At 33.7% G+C, this 20,842-nt stretch overlaps 1 protein-coding gene across 1 annotated transcript in view; it reads right to left on the bottom strand.

Annotated features, from left to right (window-relative positions):
• Positions 1-20,842, bottom strand: part of LOC149807319 (uncharacterized) — a 115,244-nt gene that overhangs the window by 61,979 nt on the left and 32,423 nt on the right. The window contains exons 5-7 of the mRNA XM_089965262.1: positions 12,022-12,113; positions 4,302-4,370; positions 367-433 (exon numbers count right to left, since the gene is read on the bottom strand). Of these exons, the coding sequence (XP_089821388.1) occupies positions 367-433; positions 4,302-4,370; positions 12,022-12,113 (228 nt within the window). The remainder of the gene's footprint in view (positions 1-366; positions 434-4,301; positions 4,371-12,021; positions 12,114-20,842) is intronic.

The following is a 20,842-nucleotide window of genomic DNA, read 5'->3' as shown; positions in this document are numbered from 1 at the left end:
CAAATGTACATGCATACTGGTGGGCAGATTTAGAGAAGCAAACATAAATAGTGATCAGTGGGCAGACTTTGAAAATGTACATAAAAATGGGTGGGAAGATTAAATGATGATAGTCGCAGAATTTAAGAAACCCTGAGGCTCCGGACTACTGGGAGCTAAATTCACACATCTTACCAATTAACAGAGTTTATGTTACTTCAGTCCACATCATGGCAACTTTTAAAACTAAAGTGATATATAAAATCTCTTTGTATGAATTTTTTAAGATCAATGTTCATTTTGTTAGGTTTCTTTATTTTTTTATAACATTTATGTGTTCTGCCCCTCAAAATTTTGGAACTTAAGTAAAAAGCAAAGTTCACTTACCTGATGGACAACAAGCCTGGACTTAATAGACTTCTTGAAAGAACTCTCTTTCTCAATTGAAAAATCACTATAAGAGGTTAAAAAAATTAGACAAAATGAGGAAATATTATCCAGCATGAAACCAAGACAATAAGAGGAAATTCATAAACTTTAAGTACTTTACATGTTAATAATAGGTCTATCTGACCTAAATATAAACCAGAGACAATAACAAGTTAAATGTAGGTCACAGTGATATACTTTTCTAGGGACTGTACTCACCAAGATGCATTTACATACAAAGTTGCATAACTCTGAGGTTAACAATGTCTGAAAAACTGCTGAGAATCTAACCCATGTGAATGCTTATCAGGAATCATGGCATCAAGATTTCACAATACAAGCACCATATCCATAACATGTAACAAATTAGTTAAAACAAACCTCTATACAAAATTATCCTATGAGTCTAAACATAAGGTCCATTGAGAATTGATGGTCTTTATATTCCTCCCCGTCTAGAACCTTTCAAATTTTTGGCCCCATAAAATGGTCAAAAAATATTCTCTGAGACACACAATATTCTTCGAATATGTGCAGTCAATATATAAAAGCACATAACCATATGACCCAGTGGTCTGAATTAAAGACCTGGCCAAAAATACTGAGATAAAAAAAATGTGCCATTTTACCTAATGACCATCAAAAGGCACAATCACAATACGAACAATGGCTGAATTCACGGTTTAAAGATTTCATTTTTTTAGCAACAGTGGCCATGTATCTGAATAAACTTGAAAGCCTTAATGCCAAAATGCTTGCCATTAAATTTAGTCAAATTATTCTGAGCAGCTTCTTAAAGTCATTTGAAATTTTGTTTGTATTTAGCAACAAATGCCATATTTGATGGTGAATTGACATTTGTACAAATTTAAAAATTACTCAAGTCAAGATGCTTTTTGTCAAACTTGGTCAAATTGGTTATTTAGAATAAAGTTGTTTCAAAGTTTGTTTTTTATTTTTATCTGCTGTGGCAATATTTAAAGACTGAATGACCAAAATGCTTTCTGTCTAATTCTCTACAAATCTTTAAATTTGTTTTTGTGAAGTTGTTTCAAGGTTTTTTCAATGATTAGCACTAGTGCTCATATCTGATGGTATATCAGTATCATTTACATAAATAGGAATATTGTCTCTGCCAGTATGCTTTGTCAAATTTTAATTATTTCCAGCATTAAAAGCAATTTTTTCTTCTTATTTTTAATGATGGGAGCCATTTTTGATAGTGAGTCAGTATCATCAGTTGCAATGGTAGCTCTATCTGATAAATCAGATCATTTTTACAAATCTGAAAACCCTAAATACCAGAATGTTTTTTTTCTTCAGTCAAATCCTGTAAAATTCTGTTGAGAAGTTTATGAGAAGTCACGTAAAGATTTTTACTTTTGGAGTACAAGGGTGGTAGTATCTAATAGTGGATCAGCATCAACTTTCAAACAAACTGAAAGACTTTCATGACAAGACATTGTTGTTGTTGTTGTTGTGGGGTTTAACGCCATTTTTCAGCACATGATAGGCTATACATGGCGGCCAGTATTAATGGTGGAGGAAGAACCCAGGAAAACCACAGAAAGAACCACCGACCCACGAGAAGCTACTGGTAAGCTTTCTCACATACCCACATTGGCTGAATCTTAGACTCGAACCGCCGCAGACAGAGGTGAGATGGCAGTGATCCGTAACGAAGAGTGCTTTAGACCCCTCGGCCACTCGGGGCCCCCTGACAAGATATTGTAAAGTATGGTTAAATTCTATTTATTAATAGCAGCCGTGCTGGATGATGGATCATCATCCAATGTCAAAATCTGTAATGTTTTGCTGCCAAATCGCTATTCCTATTTGTTACAAACTGTTAAAGTAGTTTTGAAAAAAGAAGGTGTAAATAACAACTGTGCATGGACAACAGATGAAGGATGATAGACCATACCACAAGCTCACGTCACATTTTTCCTCAAAGTACAGACAGAGCACATGTTTAGCTATAAATAAATATTCATCTCATTATATACAATCAAGGTGATTTTAGTTTACTTTCCAAAATAATTATAAATTAAATATGGAACATACAAGTCTAAACCAGCCTAAACTTGATATATTTTGAATTCAATATGTCATGATTAAGCAACAGTTCCTTTCTGGATTTTTTAAAACTCTTCAGATAACCAAAATCCACTCGAAAACAAAATGTTTTTAATTTGTTAAAATAAATGTCTTATTGTCTTAACATTATAATGACTCATCCAAAGAATGAAAAAAATCCATAAAGGGAATTAGGAAATATAAGCAGTGTAAAAATTTAACTAAAACCTAAAAGCACATTTTTTAATGAATTTGACACCAAAGTCATACAGGCAAGTAAACATTTACATAAAGAACTGTCTTGTCTTCATAATGATGCAAGCCAAGTATTATGATAATGAATCAAGCAGATTAGGAAATGTAACCAAATGAAAAGGCTTCAGCCAAAACCTTAATGCAATATTGCACAATCATCTAACTGGCAGCATATTCATTTAAGACTAGTCAGACAACATAAGAAGTCTTTCTGTAAAACCTCATTGAGGATAAACATGAATTTCAAAATGGCCACTGTGTCAGCCATATTAGACATCATCAGGGCTCCATTTTCTTTCAGAATCAACTAGACATCAAAAAATGTTTTCTGGTGAACAACCCAAGACAATTCAAATTTTCATTCTGACAGGAGGTGTAGTAATAAAATTTTCAAAATGGCCATTTTCAACTTCAGATCAACACCATTTTAAGACCCACAAGACATTATACATAGTCTTTAGTGAAAACATGTTGATATGACCATCTAGTCAGGAGGAGAGGCAATAAAAAGATTTTTGAGATGGTCATGATGGTTGCCATACTTGATGTTCGATCGACACCATTTTCATTTAGGGCCAACTAGACCCATCTGATGATTGTGTGTTAGGTTTCAAGGCAATCACCCAAGTAGTTTAGGAGGAGTAGCAATAAAAAATTTGTGCTAATGGATGGATGGACATTGGGTGACAAGACCATCCCATAAGTTCTTTTGTTTCATGACCATCAATCAAAGAGCTAAATATCACCTGAACTTCATCTGCTACTCGTAAACACAAGTGGGTAAGTGAAATTTTCTGGGCCTGCTTATGCAACATTTCCAACTTAAGGAAAATATTCAATGAAATGTCTGACCTTGTACATAGTACAGGTTTCCAAAAGGCTCTACCAAATCATCATTGCTGATAAAACAACTCCTCCACAATGCACAAACGTTTAACATAACATTTGATGAACTGGTATGTTTCCTATCACTTAATTTAGCCAGAAGGGCTATAACTAAATCAGAGATGCATTATCTTGAAAAACAAAACTGATGTGAACATTAGAGGCAAATTTTAAATGCAAGTTATTGAGCAGTAAAATATGATCATCTCTTCGTACAAATTATCTGTGATTATGAGAAATGACTGTCTAATATTAAAAGAAACAACTGAAAATAAAAAATGAACCCACATGTCCAATATTTACAAGTTTTTCTTTTAGGTTCATACAAACTAAGATTGTTAATTACATACAAATTAACATTCTGAATCTAGGATAAGCGTATATTTTGGAACATCAAATACTGTTAACTGAAAAGTTAGAATATTCAATATATGGTTATCATATCTATATATTGTAAAGAGTTACCCACTTCTGAATTAATGTCTTAATGATTCAGTTTAAACTAGTTAATCTCAAGTTTGTATCAAAGCATTATAACATGCCCAGTTATGTCATGTTACATTTGATTAATTGGCCTACACCAAATTTTAACACAACTTAATCTTTTTCCCATTTTAAACCATAAACAAATAAAAAAATAACTGCCACAGATGCCCCCTGGTGTGAAATGTTCCAACCTTCCAAAATCCACGTCTTCTGCTTCCTCCTCAACTTCATCCATGATGTGGATGCTAGCTGGCAGCACACTAAAAAAGAAAACAGAATGAGACTTTGATCAAATTGTATAACATAGAATCCTCAATCATGTGTTGTTTGTTTAAACTCAAAGTAGTTGGGAGAATGGATGGAAAAATGTCTTATATCACTAACCTGTCTGATTGGAACATATATACTTTTTAATCCTGTTGAAGATTTATAATGAGACACACAACTAGCAGTAAGCAAACTTTCTTGTTTAAGGAGTATTTTCATGACAGGATTGCATCAACATACTGATGTTGGCTTATAAATGGAGAGTGCTGAAGTAATTAACTAGCTGATTCTGCATCTAAGTCTACCGTATTTTCTGCATGACTTCAGATACTTTTTATTCAAGGCTACCAAGTTTTTTTGTGAGGACAAAGTCATATTTGTATCAAACTGTGAAAGTTAAGTCTTTCCCTCATAGTACCTACTTCTGAACAACTGTAGAGTCATTGACAATAAACTGTTCAAATTTACTATTTCCCATCTTGGTTGAACACTTCTGAACAACAGTAGAGTCACTGACAATAAACTGTTCAAGTTAACTCTTTCCCATCTTGGTTGAACACTACTGAACAACAGTAGAGTCAATGACATGAAACTGTTCAAGTTAACTCTTTCCCATCTTGGTTGAACACTAGTGAACAACAACAGCCTGGTAAACATGTCAGTTGCCACATTGTACAATGCCGTATGAATAGAACAACATGCCACCAAATGACAGAAGGGCTGGCTGGGAAAACCTGCACACGAATATATTATAAAATAAACAACACCAATATGTAGAATGCGTGACCGGTTTTGCTTTATTGCTTCATCAGACTGAATTCAAAATCACTGCTTACATCATTAAATATATTCTGTTTCTAAGTGATAAATGATATAAACAATATGATATAAATAATATGACATCATAGCTTACATTTTTAACCTGTCTTATTTTTAACTAATAATTGACATGGAGATATGCATATACAGCACAGATTATTGGTATTTTAATACATAAAAATACATAAAACTGGATCTTAAAGATACATATATCTCTACTGAAAACTATCTTAAAAATTTATGAATATATAAAGTTTTATTAATATTTTATTATGTTTAATGCACATTTAGAAAAGATATTTTACAAAAATATTTTTTTTACAAAAAATCAAAATACAAAATAATATATTATATCTTCATGTATTATTGACGAATATTCAATATTTCATCAGAACAATTTATATAATAAAAAATTATGGTGTGCATAATACTTATAATCAAGTATTTTATAAAAAATTAATCATAATGTAGTGAGAATTAATTTAAAAATGCACTTTTATTTTTAAAGAATTAGTAAACTTATTTTTATGATATTAGTTTTTACTTTCACTACTGTAATGCATGCATTTTTTTGTACCCTTTAATTTTTTGTATACAATTAAGTTATCAAAATAATAATTATTTAAATGTATCATAATTTTTCGTACATATCACTTTGTATTTTTCAGAAAAATCCATTAAATTATTGGACATAAAATTTATACTAAGAAGATTTACATTTGCAGAAAAGATCGAAAATAGAGCATTGCCATTTTGTTTTTACAAAAATTAATAATTAATTGTTGATGAGAAAATACAATGATTGATGCATAAGCATAGGCACCCGCAGCATAAGTCAAGGGGTCACGTGACCCCCCCCCCCCCCCCGGAAATCATGCTGCATATATATATATATATATATATATATATATATATATATATATATACCGGCAAGTGTATTCATGCAAATGATGCTGAAAATATGTCACAAGACACAAAACACTTAGTAAATATTACCTTTAGTTTCAGACTGCTTACTACACTAACTCTCCTCGCCGTGACTGACTGACCCCTCTCAAATCCTGCGAGCGCCTATGTGCATAAGCTCTCTTACTGTCATTACAATATCTACTGGTGTTTATTAACAAATGGACAAAGGACTTCACAGACCATACCTTTAAATATTATTGTTAATTAGTTGTCCTTATTAAGTTTGTCACCATAACAAAACAAAATGTGCATTTTAAAATAAGTCTGGAAGACCTTTGATGTTTTCTTATCCAGCATAAATTACATCTCAGTACATGCTAAAGTGAAGACCACAGACTAGTCTTATTGTTTTATTATAGTCATGCAAGTATAAAATATAAAAACCTAGTCATTTTCTATCGTAAATATGGAAGTCACAGACTCCGTTAAATCAATTCGTATACATACATATATTATCTTTTAAGTACCTGTTCTGTTTTGACTTGGATATAATTAACATTTTATTGCAAATCTATTCTACAATATACCCCACTATTATCTTTATTGGCAAGTTCGAATAACAAGTAATGTGTATGATCGCTTGTCCTTATAACATTTGCTATATTGACAACGGCTCAATAGCACATTGACAGATTTTCATTTCCCTAAAGACAGCCTCATTTCCGGTCTTGTACACAGACATAATTTTGTTTCATCTCTCTTACAAACACATATGTCTGTGCACTCGCATGCATTAACTAAATGTGATTTCAAGTTCTTTATTTTGTTATTGCAGTTTGATAATGAGATTATTGTTAATGTAAAAATACAAGTTGCACTTAATTTCTTGACAATGTGGTCTCTTATTGTTGCCTACAATTTACCAATAAATAATACCCATAATTAATACATGTTCAAACCATCTTAATCATTTTGCCAACATTACACAACATAACAGCTGCATATGCTCTAAATGCAGACAAGCTTGCACACTGAGACATAATCATCTCTCTCTCTCTCTCTCTCTCTCTAATAACAACAAAAATCTTTGAGTACTTTTATTTTTATTGTAATTACATTCTTGAGTTGAGAGCAGAATGAGACAGAAAATACACGTTTACTTTGTATGTGTGTTCCATTAGGTTGTCAAGTAGCGTGTGTACCGCTGAATTTGTTCAGGTATGATCCCTTTATTTTTTGTACATGGTCAGTACCACCAAATGATAATATTTATTTTATACATAATTTTTCGCACACTGAAATTAATAATTATTTTTTATGTACAAAAAATAACACAAAATACAGTAGATAAGTTACTCTGTAAATTAGAATAATATAAACATATTCTTAACTAATTGTAAACAGGGGAGATAACTAAGAAATAAATAAAAGATTAATGAATGTCGTATTGTGTTTTGGAATTTAGACCTTTTGGATATACCGTATTAAGATTGTGAATCGAATAGGTTTCCTTTAGCAAATGTTCCATCTCAGGATCAGCTATAACAATAGGTTGAAAGGAGAAATCTTGAAAAGTATGGGAACTGTTGTTAAAATATGTGGCAACATCAGATGAAAATAATTGATCAATATAATTTTGGGGGTTTTTTTGTGGGGGGGGGGGAGGGTCATACGTTTAGAAATTTTTGACTGGTTTATCCAATTTGTTGGATGCCACATTTCTTTGTGCATGTGATCAAAAAATAACATTTGATGTTGCACAATTAGTATCACAACGCATATTAAAAGTTTCTTTCATATTATTACCATTGAAAGAAGTATTTTCATTAATAAAAGAACAGCGTGAACATCTAGGTCTATTACATTTAGTTGATGATCCTTTTTTATATGTTTTTTCTAACTTAGAATTAATTAGGAAATCTTTAAGATTTTAAGTCCTTTTATAAGTAAGTGTGGATTTGCTTTCATGTAGCAATTTAACACTTGATATGTTCATTTCTATTTTTGATTTTACATTGTAAAGATTCAAGTTCTGTAAGAAGATACTGTTTGGAAAGCAGTATTAGTGATGTCAATAGAGTAATTTCTATTTACAAATGCTGACCTAACTCTGTCAAAGATGATTTAAAAACAGTGTCATCCAAAATAATTCTTCTACATCTTTTTGCTTGACCATATGGTATCCCGTTTTTACATGATTTAGGATGGCATGAAGAATATTCAACATATTGATGAATATTCGTGTTTTTAACATGAACCCTGGTAGTGATGTCATTATTTTCATTTTTCACAACCTCTACGTCCATAAATGATACTGCACACTGATATATGCATATTTAAAACTTATTTACTGCTTATTCTTTATAATTTATAAATAGATAAATATCAACAGCAGACATGCCTACTCCAGAAAGTGATGGACAGAGCGTGAAAGTGAGGAAGTATGTTTAGCATGAATATACATAATAAATTCTCTCAAAAGATCATTAAATACCAGTAATGCATATTTATAATAAATATTTATGTATAAAACCCAGTACCCACCTATTTACAATATATACAAATATACAAAATTCAAGTCCAGGACCATTCAATTCATCATAAGGGACCTGTAGTGAGCACTTTTCAGGTCCTGCAGCTTGTTTTCAGTGTACATCCTGTCTCTATCTGATCCTGGTCTACATTTTGAAATTAAAAGTGCCTCTACAGTTTCCACTCTCAATTTACTCCTGAACTCTGATTTTTTTCTGATGCAGGAGAAAACTTGCTCACAGCATGCAGATGAATGAGGTACTGTCATTAAAGAAAGCATTTTTGGGGGCAATATTCTGAATACCGCTGTTCCATCTTCCTTCAACTGACTGATAGCAAACCATGTTTCATCAATTCTATTTCTCATGACTGAATATCTATGGACTGATACTGTGCCATTTCCAATTTCACATCTGCTGCAGTCACTTCCTCAGGTAATAATACTGAAAATCTTTCAAAGAAATAATGTAAAGATGCCATTTTAGGTTCTAGTTGCAATATTGGATCCAAAATGTTATATTTAAGGGGCAACTTGTCTCTAATGTATTTTTCTGATGTTTCAAAAAACTTTCTTGCCCCATCATAAAAATCTTGCAGGCTCTGTTTTCTCAAGTGGACCTCACATTTTCTAGCAATAAAATCTGTTGCAGGCTGTTCAATCAAAGTATTTTTATCCTCTTCCTGATAGTGCTTAACTTCAAACCGAACTTCTGTTACAGACTGATAAAGCATACCTGAAGGCTTCACAACTTCAAAAGAATGGTTTTAAGAAGCTTTTCAAGACATCTTTTTAGCACATGTATTAATGGTGTGTCACACTGTAGTCTGTATTCACATACATACAAGGCGATCTGTTGGAGAAGAGAAGGTGTGTCTCAGCTTTCTTACTCTTTTTTTTACTCTTTCTTTTAAAGATACTGGATTACGTAGACTTCTCTTGCTCTTTGAAGAATTCATGAAGATGGTTTCAGTTGTCCAGAAGTCTTTGTAAGCACATGTTGATGAACAGCCAACTAGTTGAAACATGTTTTAGAATTTTATTTACTTTTGTATCATGTAGATTCTGCATATTTTTGAATACTGCTTGCTGTTTACTGCTTTTGTCCAAATAATAATATACATCAATCTATAGCTGGTGAACATTAAGTGGCAGACATGTAGCACCCTTTTCTGCTGCTATATGTATCAGGTGACAAACACAGCCTTAACGATATAAATTGGGTTGCTCTTTAATCATAAACCCATGGACTCCTCTGTACTTCCCAACCATCACTGGGGCATTGTTGTCAGATCCAAGAGTCAAGCAATTCTTCCAAGGAATGACATGAACTTGTAATCAGATTGAATATTACTTCACCTGATGCAGAACCTTCACAAGCAGGGACTGAGAGAATGTCTGATGTTACTGATGATGATACTGGATCAACCTGATAACAAGAGGTAAGATCTAAAGTTTCCTTGATCATTGCTTCCATCAGCAGAAACAGTGAATGGGCAATTCCGCATTCTTTCAGCTAATTTTAATGTAGTAATGGTTGCCATTTCTTTAACAATAGCATGTTTCTTTTGATCTACCACACTGAAATTGTTTAGCAATGTCAGAGACTCAGAGTCACTAAACATAATTTTAAAAGCTTTCGAAAATGTATCAAGTATGCTCATAGGCAGATTGAGTTCAGTAATAGTATCTACTAACATAACTTCAGCTCTAATTGCATCAGACTTAGGCATAAAAGGTGAAGTCGCACTAGATCCAGCCAATAATGAAAAGAATCCAACAATTTTCTTAGAGCGTTTAACTTCTTTTTATGAAACGTATTGCTGTATATTGAATATTCCTCCAGACTTTATTGAAACTTCACAATAACAGATGTTGCTGAAAGCATTTGTGTCTGCATTTTTCCTGGCTTTATGAATTCATACTCCACAGTGTATTCTTTACGAAAACATTGTGGTTTTTATGTAAGTTTTGAATCACTTTCATCGATATCCAACTGCTTTTCAGAAGCCATACATTTTTTTTGTCCACAATCAAAAACAACCAGAATGTAAAAGAATCTGTGAATGTAGACTTTTTTATTAGACCCGCCTCAGAACACATGTTTGCAATCATGTTTAACCATCGCGCATGCGTAGCTTTGATAATTTACTGTTCTAGTTGGTGAAAGCATATTTTATGACAAGCTGATTTTTTATCCCCCGTTTTGCAGATTTTCAACACTAAATGCATATTTGTGGGATGCAGAGGTGAATTTTGGCATTTTGTTGACTAATAGGCAAAATGCGGGATGGTAGGCATGTCTGCAACAGCCATACTTGTACATCAAGCGGTGAACCCCAAGTTAAAGTGCTACAAGTCCATTCAGTGTTGGGATTATTTTATTCGCTTCTGGTTCAATATTTTCATGATCACAGCAAGGTCAAATAGATGTAGCCATTGCACTTTGCGGTAATATCGTATGTATTCTTATCTCTGACTGGCTTTTTAGGATTTATCTAAGATATCAGCACAGTCAATGATATCACAGAAACTAGCATGGATATTTCCATCAGTAGGCACTATCAAATAAGCCTGCAAATGGTGGTTGTTTAACAGGGATGTCAAGAACTGTTTGTACGGAGGTATGGCAGGCTTGCACTGAAATGGGCTAGAGGTATCAATACACAATTAAGATATGCAGATACACTTGTATACACGTACTTTTTATCCAGATTTACATCAAAAAAGGTCTATTGAAGAGTATTGTTTGTAACAGTTGTATGCCTGCACAGACCGGACAGGAACTCCTACTATACCAAGGTGTGTATGTTTTTGTGGACAAAAAATCTGGCTACTTTTTTCACAAATGCAGGATTTTAATTTTGGCAAGTTGGATTTTGGCGATCATGAATCTAGACAGGTTATAGTTTTTATGGTTGTCAATTCTGATTGGATTTATGTTGAATACAGCAACTGATGTTGACGATAAGGCCAAAACTAAAATGTGTGTTTCCTCATTGCTGATGCTAGCATTTCTTCCCCATTGTTTTAAAAAATAAATATTTATTTTAAAAATCACTTCAAATACATACATAATAAAAAATAAAAGAACCAGCCTACACTAATTTTAAAACCATTGCAATTGGAGAAAAACATTCTTGGCCAAAGTGGCTTTTAACCACAATCATCAAGGTCCTTAGCATTATTCACAGCTTTCAGATTATGCTGGCAAGAAAGAAACTCCTGGCATACTAATGTTGAAGAATATGAGTTTCAAACACTTTTACACTGCACTTAAACAAAGTGGATGCCACAGATAATGACATCGCTTCCAAACTAGCGATGATTATATTTTGTCATCCCTGTTGAGAGAAAAATAATGAAGAAAAAGAAAGTTGACTTACCTCAATGATGTGCCTCCTTTACTACCTATTCCCAGAGACCTAAGTTTCAGAATGATCGCCTCCACCACCCCATTGTCTGCCACAAAAGTTACCTGCAATTACATATCAACACATTCAAACAACCACATTTACTTTCATAAAACATGCATCCAGCTGCAAACAATATTGACTAATACTTACCACAAGACTTCATAAGGAGAAATAGATTAACTGCAATTGATCCCATCACAAATATCAATCCTTCATATTCCACATTTGGACACCTCCATTCCCCATCCAATCCTGACTCCCATCCCCAACCTGTTACCCTAGGGTCATAATACAAAATCTATCACATATATGATACACTTTCCTGTTATGACTGTGAATGATGGATATAAATAATTTTTAAATGTTGTTATAATTTAAATTTGTATTATCTGTACAACATGTACAATAGAGATAAAAACTGAATTCATTTAATTTTGTGGGTATACACTTTTGTGGTTTTACATAAAAATACATATTTGTTAAAACCTGTGATTGGGATGGTGTTTCCATTGTTTCTGCAGAAAAATGTTTAGCTGGGTCTTTAATTCCTGTCCTGTAGCAGCCACAAAATCCACAAAAAAATAAAGTACCCCGATTAATAAAATTAAAATATTACTAACTCAAAGATTACCATAAAATCTGAAATTATTTTGCACCTGAAATTGTGTTAATATCAATCTGAGATTATTTTCAAGGGGTAAAAACTGCATAGATGTATATTTGTATGTAACAAGTTTTGTGCTGGCTTTAATTCCATGAACTTTAAATCTATCCGACATATGAGATCAATTCCAATGAAATGACTATAATTTACAGGAACAGAGCCTTTGTCTACCTACCTATTGTTATGTATATTTAATTTGTATTGTTTGTTGGCTCTTTTCAATGATCAGATGTTATGTATGTCTGTATTTTGTACTTGAACTTAAGTCCAAATCTAGTTACTAGTGTACCTGACCAGTGGCATTTATTTGCAAATAAAATAATACATACTAATATTTCTCTATGAGTATAGATTAAATACACAGATCATTTTCAGTTGAAGTAAACATGTTTACTTCTACCAGAATGTCAGATATTACCATTTCACTATGAAAATCGTAAACTTGTTAACAACTGTGAATGTTTTAGGAAGGAAACTAACCTACATACTGGCTCTATTACTGTGTCTTTAGTTTAGTATATAGTGTTATTTACTTTAAAAGAATGACTCATTCTTACCTTAACATTAGAAGCCTAAACAGTCTTATTGTTGTGTGCAGTTTTTAATTTTTGATGGATTTATTCAAATTATTTATCACTGGAATTACAAACTGCTCAATAATATTGTTGGACTGAAACATTAATTTGGAATTATAGTGAATTCAAACAAGGACATTTTGGATTATATCATTATGATACATCAAAAGACTTGGCACATCACTCCATTCCATGCCATTGGGACATCAGCACATTTAAGACTACAGATGCAGCAACATATTCAATACTGGACATTTTTTGGAACACCACTCAAAGACATTTAGAACTTCAGACATTTGGACTCATGAGAGAATTAATTTAGGACTACTTGGGATTTCAACCACACTATTGTTAATCCTTTTCAAATTTTCACATTGTATTATAGGAAAATAAATTATTCATTGAACATTCCAATACTTGTTGGTTTTCAGTTTTTTTATTACTTTTTTAAAGACCGTAGAGTCATAACTCTTTCTCTTTCTCTCTCTCTCTCTGTATATATACTGACCTAAGAGCATCAATGATGATGGTGCAAAAGTACTTCAATTAATATAGGATGAACTGATATTTTGCTGAATTTACAAATTTACTTCTTTAATGGAACTGGCATATGGAGCAATTCATATATATATATATATATATATATATATATATATATATACATACATACATATATAGTTACAAATATGCACCAGCCAGAGCAGATACAGCTATCACTTAAAATCCCACATCAGGATGCATGATAATATGAAAGCAAATTTAGTAGTAAATGAAGCTTCACTTAAAATACTTACCCAATCACATTAACATTAGGAATATAAACCCTACTACCGCCTTAATCCAGCAGATTAATTAGGAAAAATTTCCAAACTTCTATTGTTAATGATGAGACCATAATTTAAGCTGTTAAAGTGCAATGTGCAAAAAGTTGGAAGGCTGCGTGTGCCATGTTGGATGGCTTCATGCATGAACAATGCACCTTTCCAAGCTTAAAGTGACATCAACCTTTGATGCTAACATTTTGTAACAGTGTTTATATTGGTCACTACCTTGATTTATGCTGAGCATCTACTAAAGCCATGTCTATATTAGGGAGAGACCATTTGAATTTCTATGGGATGGGGGGTAAATGCTTGAAAACTATTCTCTTATTCTGATTTGTAGTATAAGAAATGACACTATGCGATTTCTTGTTGAACTGAAACAATAAAAAGAACAAAACTCTGGAAGAACATTTTAACTGCATAAATTAAATGGTTAAATGGCCAGTATATGTGCAGTCTGAATTGAACTGGTAAATAGTGTGTACATGTATCTCCAGTCTCATGACTCGGTCATTGCTATTCCAGAACTAAACACTTGGTTTGCATTTAAGCACAAATTCTGTGTCTTCCGTTTTGTCGTGTGTTTAAAAGGAAGAAACTCTTCTCTGGAATTTAACTGTCCATACTGAAGAGGATTAATTTCCATGTTTAAAAAGTAGGATAAATTTACACTGTTCAAGAGAAGCTCAACAAGTTGGGCCTCTCATCAAGTCAGCGTGCAAGTTTTCTAAATGGACAAAATATACATTTCAAATTCATTTCTATTGTCCATATATGATTGAGATACAGATCACTGATTGGCGAAATGGTATTTGATTGTGAATCACTCATGACATGTCTGTCTTTCCATGGGTCGTCTGTACTGATTGTCAATCAATAATGCTGACCAGACACTGCCGGCTAAGTCACAGTGGTGATTTGTTAGAACTGTATTGTTCCTTTGCAGAGCGAACGTGGAGGGAATAAGTCCCCAACTGCGATGCGAGGGGTTTCGAAACTGCACATCAGAGGAGAGAATACTGAATTCCCTATATGAAGGTTACCCCACTCTCCTAACTGCAAGCAGCAATGTGTGTTTTATGTCCAGAAAGAAGAAATAATGATATCCTCTAGCCACATACAGAGGTCTCACTAGGATTTTAAAACTAGGAGTCCAGGACTCCCATTCTAGTAAATATAGGAGTCCCACCATCAAAAGTTGCAGTCCCCTCCAGAGGTCAAGCTAGACTTGAATTTTAGGGATAAGTGACTTCTCCTTTTGGACAGAACAGGGCGAAGTCTGTGCTCAAAAGGGAGAAGTGGACACGAAACAAAAAATGCAATATATATATATATATATATATATATATATATATAAGAATTTCACAACATAGCATTGTCCCATACATTTCTGACCTAAATAATTTGCATTTTAAAGTTAAATATTAAATAATACCTCGGCTTTGCTTTCAATGAATTGTATATTTTCCTAATATATTTGTCCAATGAGTTACGAAAACAGACAATCTAATAAACTGGTACATCCCATACTTAGCGATGTCCGCCATTATTTCCCATTAGGCCTACTGGTTCACTTACAGTTTCAAACTAATTTTATGATGAAATAGTGTACAAGAGGCAGTTAATATATATCCAGATCACTAATTCCGATCTTAAAACACAAATTGCTATTTACACAGTATTGTTAAAGTTTCGAAACACAAGTTTGTATGTTTTCATCATCAAAGAATAGCATGCAGAAATTGGGAAGTGATAGTTGCTACCTTACTCGGGAAAGGGTTAATAGTCAATCAGCTATCAAAACACATGCTTGTGAATGGGCAAGAGTTTGTTTGTCAATGTAACTGATATCAAAACTAGGACTAGCTACTGATGTCTTGATGAATACATTTCGCTACAACACTAAAACTAATCAGGCTAAGGCGAGGGGGCATCTCAAAAAGTATGGTCAGTCAATGTACCTCTTAAAAAATCACAGGGCGAAGTATTTTTCGCTTTTCTAACAGGAGACGACAAAGTTTACATTTTTAGGTTTGACTTAGTCACCCACTTCGCCTGGTAGAGTGACCCCTGACCCTCCAAAAAATTCTATGAAAATTAGAAGAACTACTGGTTGCCATTGAATTTAATTTCTACATTCTTTATAACACAGACACAGTTTTGTTTGTCCATCAGAGTGAGACTGAATTTTGTCAATCCATGTAAGGACTTATTCCAAACACTAAGCTAGGCATCACACACTTTCTTAGACTTAGCTACTGTCCCATCCGAACTATCAATTCTAACAGCTTTAGCACTCTTCTGAATCTCGTTACAATCTTCCTAAGTTTGCCGTTTAACCCTAAAATACTTATCCAAATTTGTGAATGGCATTTTGTCTAAGTCTCAAAAAGTCTTGATTCTGAGGTCGCGTGCACTGCTTATTCCACTACATTGGGAAATTAACACAATAATGAAAGCTAAAGTTTTTTTATTTGATGTTTTCTTCTAAATGACTACATGTACATCTCTGGGTCTTTCTGCCTCTAAATTCAATCACTGTAAATATCAGTACATTTTTCCCACCCGGCCACCAGTCAAAGGCTTTGAACTTGCCACCCAAATGTTGCATCATGTTCTTTTGATGTACTCTTATAATGGCAACATGTACATCAAAGGTCTTTTAGCCACTGAATTGTATCATTGTAAATATCAGCACAGCTAATTGATCAACACATTTTCCCACAAAGTAGGTGGCTGAAGCAGGACTGGCAAGTCTTTGAATTTTGCCACACACCTATTACATGCATACGGAGGACTCCCACCTCAATGATTTTCTGCATCCCAGATAAAAAATCGGCGTCCAAATACATGTGATTAAGCATTTCCGAAATCTTTGAGTCATACAATTTCTGGGTAAATCCAGCAAAAGCTGAAGCAGTGCTCATCTGGAGATTGTTATAATTAGGTCTAGTAACCACCTGTGTGACTCAGTCTATCTGATCCAGAGTTTTCACTGTGGAGCCCCATTTCATAGACAAAACTCAAAAAGGCTGACTGGGCATGCCAAACGATGGCCTCAATGACATCTTTGAAAGTGATATGACAGTCAAGACAAGGCTGAGAGAGATTACAGTTATCTTCATGAGGCAACTCTGTTCTAGTGATGTTAGAGTATATCCTGCATATTACCCAGTTCAACCATGATGACAGGGTTTGAGGGGTTATGTCCTCTTTCCTTGATTTATCTGGGAGAAAGGTGCATCTTTGATTGCCATAAACTGGCTCAGACCACTTCAGTCAAAGTTCTGTACCAGGTCCTGTTTGAAAGACTCTTTATTTGTGTCAATACAGGAGAGAGATCATATGATGGCTTTTTGAATACCTATGGATGGCAACCTGAGGAGGGATTATTTTGTCATCTCCATCTTCAATGACATTGGCTGTCCTAACCAGAAAAGGTCTGGAGAAAATAAATCTGGAGGATGTGGATTCCAAACAATCTCCACTGCTGGCATCTTGATGACTGTCCTTTTCTCTTGTTTCAAAAGTGTATCCTTTACCGAGTCCAGAAGTACTTCCATCAGGAATGAAGAAGCTCTGCAAGCCAGTGTAGAAAAGGGGGTTGAATGGTTGTAGAAATTCAGTTTGAAAACATCCCATATATTCCTCTATTGCCACCTTAAACCTATACTCAGTCCACTCAATGGTAATATCTGAGCATGAGTTATCATCAGGTTTATCCACACATTTAATGTGTGGACTGTCCTGGGCAGGAACAAGACTGATATCTCGACAGTACATTCCCGATGGTATACATGAGGCATGGCCTTCACCTCTAAGACTTATATGGTACTGTCCAAGATGGTAATCCATGAGCAAAGGGCTAGCCATATTTGCAGGATGTAGTTGTCACATTATGGATCGAGATCCAGATGGCTGGATGGTACAACCAGGAGCTGAGACAGTATGAAAACTGAGATGCAGCAAGAGTATGATCCACAACCAAGATGGCATCAAAATTGAGATGCGGTTAGACAGCATGGCTCATTCAAGTGTCGATATAAACCCCATGTGCCCAGATTTACAGGCCTCAAAACCATGCTCGGATATGCACCTGGGCTGCCTAGAATTGGGTGGAAACTCACCCAAAGTGTCAAAAACCTTGCCTAAAACTGGTAGATGGAAGGATATAGAAATAGTCATTTAATTCATTTATACACCCCATTTGCCCAAACTTACAAACCCGAAGGCCATGCTCAGATATGCAGGCAACTTATACCAACTGGGCTGCCTAGAATTGGGCATAAACTCCCCTAAAGTATCAAAATTCTTCAATCCCAAATATGGCTGGTCAAGTACTCTTGGTCCTTCAATACAGTATATTCTCAGTCCTTTGATTTTCCATGTATCTCCCTGTCTATTGCAGTTTTCCTTAGAACTGTCGACCATGCATTCTCTGACCAACTGGCAGACATGCTGCACATAGCTGATGATGTACACTTTGTATTTACAAGACACGAGTCGCAAGATTTTTTATTGGCTTGCATTCTTCCTGTTAGCATACTTAGGTATCATGTTTGTTTCTGAAACAATAAAGTAAGAAAGAGAAAAGAAAGAAATGCATAGTTAACTGTGATAAAAATGTTAGAGGTACCAGCTATAATAGGTGTGATAAACAAATAAGTGTGAATGCAAATTCAACACACTCTAATGCATTGTAGCTATGTAGAGCCATGCAGTCAGAAAATGCAGAAACTAAGTCCACATACGTGAAAGAAAATTCACATAATTATGTTCAAAATTAAATACAATGCATACCACCTGAAAAATAATCCTTCATACATCAGAAAATAAGAAAATCCTCAACGGATGGAATGAAAATCACACAAATATCCACTTGGTGTTGGGAGGCAAAGCGAACAATGTTGTCAGTTCACACATCGAAAGCTTAAACTAGTGTCACCTACAGGTGGCAAGGGCAGGTAATGGGCAAGAGTTATTGCCCTCTTTGTATGGATTTGGGAGGTAGTAGGACTTATATTCATAACATTAATGTGATCTTGGAATATGTTTGTGGGAGAAATGAAATTACAGAGAAAGTGCATGTACACAGTGTTTATTTAGTACCTGTGCTGCAAGAAATAGTTCTAATAATTTACAGTCCTGTTCTTCCATTGCATTAAAAAAGTGTTGATAAAATGTGATGTGCTTTTATTTGGATTGTCTTTTGAATTGGAAAATTTGGTCCCTGTAATTAGAAATTAAAAATATCTGCACCTATCTATGTTTAATGAAATTAATCATTCAGATGGATCATGACTGAAGTTAAATCCCAAAGAACTGCTAATAATGAAGAAATATAATTATGGTTCATGACCATCATAAATCATAAATCCCAAAGAACTGCTGATAATGAAGTACATTTATTTCATACAATTATTTTGACAGTGGTTTCACCTAAATGAAGGAATAATGTAACTCAAATCTTATTTTCAGATGATTTTGTATTTCATTCTTTTATTATGAGCAATTCTAGTACTTAAATATATTTACACTATTTTTTGTTCTCTCTATCCCAACTGATGTCACAAAACACTAATTTAGGAAGTGAATGTAATGAAACAATATAAAATGCTTTCTAATTTTAACATTCTTTTTAATCTTCAAAAATAATTTTAAAAATATGCATGGAAGACATCATTTTACAACAGTAATGAATGTAAAATAAAAAAACTGCTCAGCTAGGATTGTGTCAGTAAGGAAATGGAAAAGGGGTGGGGTTGTCTGTCTGCACCACATGTGGTGTATTTTTGTTGGGCCTTTAAATTTATGGTTTAGAGCAGCCACAAAATCCATGAAAATGAACAACCCAAGACAAAAAGTCAACCAGCATACACTATAGCCACAGAAATTTTTGAAGCGTTATGTGACAACTAAATTAAATTTTGTTTAATTGATATACTTGTTTACTGGCAGGTGTCAAAATAACCAGAGTAAACAATCATTCAGCTTGTCACACATGATAAATGATAGAGCACAGGTCTTATTTGTTCTCCATATTTTATAACACAAGGATTATGTGAAAACATTTTAGTTTCTTCAAGAAATTTTTAATTAAAAATTATCAATTCCCATTTCTACAGAATTCATTATCTTGTGTCCAAGCTGGAAACTGTTGCACACAGCACATATTTAATCAGGGTGAATCAAAATGACATGCAAATTGTTTCATTTTTCATGGTTATGTGTTCGATTAATAATCAACTAGAAGAAAATATATTCATTAATTAAAATTAAATAAACTATCATGTAATACCAGATAGTGAAATATGTCAGTAAATAATGGCTTGTATCACAATTAAATTATAATGTAACTTTATGTACCGTATGTACTTGCTTAGAAGTCAAGCCCAAATTCAAACTACAGACTCAGATCTGGGTCTATGCAGTTTGTTAGCTTTATGCTAAGGCAGATCAAGATCTTTGTTGTTTGCAGTTTGACTTGACTTATAAGCATGTATATATGGTACCTAAGTACAGGAATACATCTAACAATAACTTTGGTAACTTAAAGACCACAGTGTATTCTTCTAATTTTCAGATGGTTCTATAGCGTTGCTGGTAACCTAAATTTGTAAACCAAGATAATGTTGTTATTTGTAACTTGTTGGGCACCACACACATTATCATTGACACCATTTGATCTTATTTTCCACTGTCTGAAGACTTGTCAATTTATTATTTAT

This window comes from Sinohyriopsis cumingii, chromosome 1, assembly GCF_028554795.1.
Source record: "Sinohyriopsis cumingii isolate HCF-2022 chromosome 1, ASM2855479v2, whole genome shotgun sequence".
Lineage (NCBI taxonomy): Eukaryota > Metazoa > Mollusca > Bivalvia > Unionida > Unionidae > Sinohyriopsis > Sinohyriopsis cumingii.
Note: the sequence above shows the minus strand (reverse complement) of the source record. Positions and strands in the feature narration are given on the sequence as shown.